The sequence below is a fragment of the Pocillopora damicornis genome, chromosome 2 (genome assembly GCF_964200805.1).
Source record: "Pocillopora damicornis chromosome 2, jaPocDami1.2, whole genome shotgun sequence".
Lineage (NCBI taxonomy): Eukaryota > Metazoa > Cnidaria > Anthozoa > Scleractinia > Pocilloporidae > Pocillopora > Pocillopora damicornis.
In genome coordinates this window covers 1,307,501-1,315,000 of record NC_142671.1, presented here as the reverse complement: position 1 = coordinate 1,315,000, position 7,500 = coordinate 1,307,501, and the positions used below count along the sequence as shown (strand labels likewise).

The following is a 7,500-nucleotide window of genomic DNA, read 5'->3' as shown; positions in this document are numbered from 1 at the left end:
TGTTTCAGAAAGTAAATGTTATTTGAAATTATTGGGTCATCTGAAACAGTTAGGTCACTGGAACCAATTTGGTCCTTTGAGGCAATTCTGTCATTTGGGCCAGTTGGATCATTTGAGGCAGTTGGCTTTAATTGGCTGATTGGGTCATTAGAGGCAGTTGGGTCACTAGAACTGGTTGAGTCATTTGAGGCAATTCAGTCATCTGAACCAGTTGGTTCATTGAAGGCAGTTGGCTATTATTGACTGATCGGGTCATTTAAGGCAATTCAATCATTTGAGCTGGTTGGGTAGTTTAAGGCAATTCAGTCATTTGAGCTGCTTGGGTCATTTGAGGCAATTTAGTTATTTGAGCTGGTTGAGTCATTTGAGGCAATTCAGACATTTCAGCTGGTTGGGTCACTTGAGGCAATTCAGTCATTTGAGCCAGTTGGGTCATTTGAGGCAATTGTGGTATTTGAGCTGGTTGGATCATCTGGGGCAATTCAGTGATTTGAGCTGCTTGGATCATTTGAGGCAATTCGGCCATTTTAGCTGGTTGAGTCATTTGAGGCAATTCAGTCATTTGAGCTGCTTGGGTCATTTTAGGCAATTTTGTCATTTGAGCTGGTTGAGTCACTTGAGGCGATTCAGTCATTTGAGCCAATTGGGTCATTTGAGGCAGTTGTGGCATTTGAGCTAGTTGGATCATTTGAAGCAATTCGGTCATTTGAGCTGGCTGGATCATTTGAGGCAATTCAGACATTTGAGCTGGTTGAGTCATTTGAGGCAATTCAGTCATTTGAGCTGGTTGGGTCATTTGAGGCAATTCAGTCACTGGAGCTGGTTGGATCATTTGAGGCAATTGTGGCATTTGAGCTGGTTGGATCGTTTGGGGCAATTCAGTCATTTGAGCTGCCTGGATCATTTGAGGCAATTCAGTCACTTTAGCTGCTTGGGTTATTTAAGGCAATTTAGTCATTTGAGCTGGTTGAGTCACTTGAGACGATTCAGTCATTAGAGCCAATTGGGTCATTTGAGGCAATTGTGGCATTTGAGCTAGTTGGGTCATTTGGGGCAATTCAGTCATTTAAGCTGGTTGAATCATTTGAGGCAATTCAGTCATTTGAGCCGCTTGGATTATTTGAGGTAATTCAGTCATTTTAGCTGGTTGAGTTATTTGAGGCAATTCAGTCATTTGAGCCAGTTGGGTCATTTCAGGCAACTGAGGTATTTGAGGCAGCTGGATCATTTGAGGCAATTCAGTCATTTGAGCAGCTTGGGTCATTTGAGGCAATTTAGTCATTTGTGCTAGTTGAGTCTTTTGAGGCAATTCAGACATTTGGGCTGGTTGGGTCATTTGAGGCAATTCAGGCATTTGAGTCAGTTGGGTCATTTGAGGCAATTGTAGCATTTGAGCTGGTTGGATCATTTGAGGCAATTCAGTCATTTGAGCTGGTCGAGTTATTTTTAGGCAATTCAGTCATTTGAGCCAGTTTGGTCATTTGAGGCAATTCAGTCATTTGAGCTGGTTGGGTCATTTGAGGCAATTCAGTCATTTGAGCTGGTTGGGTCATTTGAGGCAATTCAGTCACTGGAGCTGGTTGGATCATTTGAGGCAATTGTGGCATTTGAGCTGCTTGGATCATTTGGGGCAATTCAGTCATTTGAGCTGCTTGGATAAATTGAGGCAATTCAGTCATTTTAGCTGGTTAAGTCATTTGAGGCAATTCAGTCATTTGAGCTGCTTGGGTCATTTAAGGCAATTTAGTCATTTGAGCTTATGAGTCACTTGAGGCGATTCAGTCATTAGAGCCAATTGGGTCATTTGAGCCAATTGTGACATTTGAGGCAATTGTGGCATTTGAGCTAGTTGGATCATTTGAGGCAATTTGGTCATTTGAGCTGGCTGGATCATTTGAGGCAATTCAGTCATTTGAGCCAGTTGGGTCATTTGAGCTGGTTGGATCATTTGAGGCAATTCAGTCATTTGAGCCAGTTGGGTCATTTGAGGCAATTCAATAATTTGAGCTGGTTGGGTCATTTGAGGCAATTCAGTTATTTGAGCCAGTTGGGTCATTTGAGGCAATTCAGTCATTGGAGCTGGTTGGATCATTTGAGGCAATTCAGACATTTGAGCTGGTTGGGTCATTTGAGGCAATTGAGGTATTTGAGGCGGCTGGATCATTTGAGGCAATTTAGTCATTTGAGCTGCTTGGGTCATTTGAGGCAATTCAGTCATATGAGCTGGTTGGGTCATTTGGGGCAATTCAGTCACTGGAGCTGGTTGGATCATTTGAGGCAATTGTGGCATTTGAGCTGGTTGGATCATTTGGGGCAATTCAGTCATTTGAGCTGCTTGGATAAATTGAGGCAATTCAGTCATTTTAGCTGGTTAAGTCATTTGAGGCAATTCAGTCATTTGAGCTGCTTGGGTCATTTAAGGCAATTTAGTCATTTGAGCTGGTTGAGTCATTTGAGTCAATTCAGTCATTTGAGCCAGTTGGGTCATTTGAGCTGGTTGGATCATTTGAGGCAATTCAGTCATTTGAGCCAGTTGGGTCATTTGAGGCAATTCAATAATTTGAGCTGGTTGGGTCATTTGAGGCAATTCAGTTATTTGAGCCAGTTGGGTCATTTGAGGCAATTCAGTCATTGGAGCTGGTTGGATCATTTGAGGCAATTCAGACGCTTGAGCTGGTTGGGTCATTTGAGGCAATTGAGGTATTTGAGGCGGCTGGATCATTTGAGGCAATTTAGTCATTTGAGCTGCTTGGGTCATTTGAGGCAATTCAGTCATATGAGCTGGTTGGGTCATTTGAGGCAATTCAGTCACTGGAGCTGGTTGGATCATTTGAGGCAATTGTGGCATTTGAGCTGGTTGGATCATTTGGGGCAATTCAGTCATTTGAGCCAGTTGGGTCATTTGAGGCAATTCAGTCATTTTAGCTGGTTAAGTCATTTGAGGCAATTCAGTCATTTGAGCTGCTTGGGTCATTTAAGGCAATTTATTCATTTGAGCTTATGAGTCACTTGAGGCGATTCAGTCATTAGAGCCAATTGGGTCATTTGAGCCAATTGTGGCATTTGAGGCAATTGTGGCATTTGAGCTGGTTGGATCATTTGAGGCAATTTGGTCATTTGAGCTGGCTGGATCATTTCAGGCAATTCAGTCACTTTAGCTGGTTAAGTCATTTGAGGCAATTCAGTCATTTGAGCTGCTTGGGTCGTTTAAGGCAATTTAGTCATTTGAGCTGGTTGAGTCACTTGAGACGATTCAGTCATTAGAGCCAATTGGGTCATTTGAGGCAATTGTGGCATTTGAGCTAGTTGGGTCATTTGAGGCAATTCGGTCATTTGAGCTGGCTGGATCATTTGAGGCAATTCAGTAATTTGAGCTGGTTGGGTCATTTGAGGCAATTCAGTCACTGGAGCTGGTTAGATCATTTGAGACAATTGTGGCATTTGAGCTGGTTGGGTCATTTGGGGCAATTCAGTCATTTAAGCTGGTTGAATCATTTGAGGCAGTTCAGTCATTTGAGCCGCTTGGATTATTTGAGGTAATTCAGTCATTTTAGCTGGTTGAGTCATTTGAGGCAATTCAGTCATTTGAGCCAGTTGGGTCATTTCAGGCAACTGAGGTATTTGAGGCAGCTGGATCATTTGAGGCAATTCAGTCATTGGAGCAGCTTGGGTCATTTGAGGCAATTTAGTCATTTGTACTGGTTGAGTCTTTTGAGGCAATTCAGACATTTGGGCTGGTTGGGTCATTTGAGGTAATTCAGGCATTTGAGTCAGTTGGGTCATTTGAGGCAATTGTAGCATTTGAGCTGGTTGGATCATTTGAGGCAATTCAGTCATTTGAGCTGGTCGAGTTATTTTTAGGCAATTCAGTCATTTGAGCCAGTTGGGTCATTTGAGGCAATTCAGTCATTTGAGCTGGTTGGGTCATTTGAGGCAATTCAGTCATTTGAGCTGCTTGGGTCCTTTGAGGCAATTCAGTCACTGGAGCTGGTTGGATCATTTGAGGCAATTGTGGCATTTGAGCTGGTTGGATCATTTGGGGCAATTCAGTCATTTGAGCTGCTTGGATAAATTGAGGCAATTCAGTCATTTTAGCTGGTTAAGTCATTTGAGGCAATTCAGTCATTTGAGCTGCTTGGGTCATTTAAGGCAATTTAGTCATTTGAGCTGGTTGAGTCACTTGAGGCGATTCAGTCATTTGAGCCAATTGGGTCATTTGAGGCAATTGTGGCATTTGAGCTAGTTGGATCATTTGAGGCAATTTGGTCATTTGAGCTGGCTGGATCATTTTAGGCAATTCAGTAATTTGAGCTGGTTGGGTCATTTGAGGCAATTCAGTCACTGGAGCTGGTTGGATCATTTGAGACAATTGTGGCATTTGAGCTGGTTGGGTTATTTGGGGCAATTCAATCATTTAAGCTGGTTGAATCATTTGAGGCAATTCAGTCATTTGAGCCAGTTGGGTCATTTCAGGCAACTGAGGTATTTGAGGCAGCTGGATCATTTGAGGCAATTCAGTCATTTGAGCAGCTTGGGTCATTTGAGGCAATTTAGTCATTTGTGCTGGTTGAGTCTTTTGATGCAATTCAGACATTTGGGCTGGTTGGGTCATTTGAGGCAATTCAGGCATTTGAGTCAGTTGGGTCATTTGAGGCAATTGTAGCATTTGAGCTGGTTGGATCATTTGAGGCAATTCAGTCATTTGAGCCAGTTGGGTCATTTGAGGCAATTCAGTCATTTGAGCTGGTTGGATCATTTGAGGCAATTCAGTCATTTGAACTGGTTGAGTCATTTGAGGTAATTCAGACATTTGAGCTGGTTGGATCATTTGAGGCAATTGTGGCATTTGAGCTGGTTTGATCATTTAAGGCAATTCAGTCATTTGAGCTGGTTGAGTCATTTGAGGCAATTCAGCCATTTGAGCCAGTTGGGTCATTTGAGGCAATTCAGTCATTTGAGCTGGTTGGGTCATTTGAGGCAATTCAGTCATTTGAGCTGCTTGGGTCATTTGAGGCAATTTAGTCATTTGAACTGGTTGAGTCATTTGAGGTAATTCAGACATTTGAGCTGGTTGGATCATTTGAGGCAATTGTGGCATTTGAGCTGGTTTGATCATTTAAGGCAATTTAGTCATTTGAGCTGGTTGAGTCATTTGAGGCAATTCAGCCATTTGAGCCAGTTGGGTCATTTGAGGCAATTCAGTCATTTGAGCTGGTTGGATCATTTGAGGCAATTCAGTCATTTGGGCCAGTTGGGTCACTTGAGGCAATTCGGTCATTTGAACTGGTTGAGTCATTTGAGGTAATTCAGACATTTGAGCTGGTTGGATCATTTGAGGCAATTGTGGCATTTGAGCTGGTTTGATCATTTAAGGCAATTCAGTCATTTGAGCTGGTTGAGTCATTTGAGGCAATTCAGTCATTTGAGCTGGTTGGATCGTTTGAGGCAATTCAGTCATATGAGCTGCTTTGGTCATATGAGGCATTAGACTGAATTGTTTGACAAGTGTATTTGATTAATGAGTTGGAAATACACAGAAATTTTGAGTTTGAGTTAAAAAATTCTAGTTTTAGTTGGAAATTTGGAGTCTGAGTTAGAATTGAAGTTTTGATTACTAGTTAAAATTTTAAGTTCTTCGTTAAACATCGAGTTGGAAAGAATGGAAGGGCCTGAAATGATACAAATTTCGTGATGGAAGATGGAAAAAAGAAAAAGGAAAAGAAAAGCCCACAACACAGGGAAGCATATTCCTAGTTGGTCACCCATAGTGTCACTCTTATCAATAAATGAAAGCTAACCACAAGCAAATTAGTGTAAAACTAACCGCATGCAAACTCAAACTTGCAATTTTAACTCAGACTCATAACTCATACTCATGAAATGGATATGTGAATATTTTTAACTTTCGAAAAGATTTCTATAACAATGTTCATAATATTTACTGTTTTTAGTTTGTTATTGCAAGAACAGTTTCTCTCTTGTATGTTGTTTCTCCTGATGCACAAACTGACTTTATTCTCTGAATTGGAATGAAACACGCCGGTCCAAATAAGTCAAATGCATTACACCAGAGTTCAACAGGAAGTCCATACGCATACCATTCAGGGTGTTTTGAGAACCAGTTCACCTGAGCAAGGTAAAATTCATATCTTTTGTCAAGTGAATCAGTTGACTTCGATTTCACTTTAAAACAGTGACGGAAGAATTTTAACACTTGTCCTGGTCTGGTATCATTGCAGCCTGTGGTACATGCAAGTGACCCATCAGGTCCTGCCCAGTTTGCTAGGACAGTGGCATTCCTTGATGTCTGGCATTGCAGGGAACCATAGCTCATGGACCCGACTTTTACAGCTTTGAATTCTGTGATAGTGTGGGGCATGTCAATGATAGTTCTATCATCAAATCCTAAAAGCTCTTGATAAACTGATCTCAGTGCACTCAAATCCTCACTGTCTAGAATTCCATCTTTTGGTGTTGACATTGGAAAAATACAATTCTTTCCAGCAGTCCAGTCACAACAATTTAAATGCTGAACTGATACATCTCTGTGCTCTTGAAGACTTAAGTACTGCTCTATTGGCTCCTGAGTAACTTTGACTGACCCTGAACTCTGGTAAGTGTCAAAAAACTCCATAAATGAATCCTGATACTTCTCAGGGTAGCTGAAGTCTTTCACTTTAGTTTGCATCAAAAACTTCCTCATTAACTGAATTTCAATTGAACGATTATTTGTGTGATAAGAACCCAGAATACCATTAAACCTTTCAAAACTGAAACACCAGAAGGAATGAAATGGACCATAATCTAGTAAGCACTCCTTCAAATGGCCATGTAGATGCATGTTGGGAGTGACAATGCCTATAAAAGTTTTTAAAAACTAAAGTTAAAAATACATTAATCATAAAAAATTTATTTATAATGGTTCAAAAAGTGGATTCCTTTTCCACAAATGAAATTTAGCCACAAAATAGAAACACAGTCTTCGTTCAAAGGAGACTTTTCAATTACTCTGTTTAAATTTTCATATCCATAATCCTGCACTTTAGAATAAGAGATTTGGCACAAGGAATCTGGAATCTTATTTCATACAATTGGAATCCAGAATCCAAGCTCCAATGACGAAGAAACAAATCCAGTGCCTGGATCCGAAATCCAAGGATTGGAATCCAGAATACAACACTGTCTTAGGGCAAAATATGGGTAAAACGACAAAATGGTTAGATAAATTACATTTAATTGCTAATATGCATAGGAAGTTTGTCCACCACGTTTTCTGTACCTTGAGATGTTGCTTCGATTCCCTGATCCTCAGCCTCGTACTCCATATTTCTGTCAACGTTAACATCTTCGAAATCATCACCTGCAATTTCCTCCTCTTCTGAAGAATATACTTCTTCGCTAGTTTTATGACAATATAGATCAGCGTGAAGCCTGTGAGTTCTTAACGTTACATATTCCTCACAGTGCTCGCAAAATTTTCTTTTGGATGCCATGATATAA

The 7,500-nt window shown here is 40.8% G+C and overlaps 1 protein-coding gene across 1 annotated transcript in view; it reads right to left on the bottom strand.

The window, feature by feature from the left end:
* Positions 1 to 5,490: 5,490 nt before the first annotated feature.
* The window catches only part of LOC149049455 (uncharacterized), a 2,129-nt gene continuing 119 nt past the window's right edge, over positions 5,491 to 7,500 (bottom strand). The window contains exons 1-2 of the mRNA XM_089195009.1: positions 7,280 to 7,500; positions 5,491 to 6,858 (exon numbers count right to left, since the gene is read on the bottom strand). The exon at positions 7,280 to 7,500 is cut by the window's right edge and continues 119 nt beyond it. Coding sequence (XP_089051135.1) covers positions 5,948 to 6,858; positions 7,280 to 7,493 — 1,125 coding nt within the window. The 5' untranslated portion in view covers positions 7,494 to 7,500 and the 3' untranslated portion in view covers positions 5,491 to 5,947. The remainder of the gene's footprint in view (positions 6,859 to 7,279) is intronic.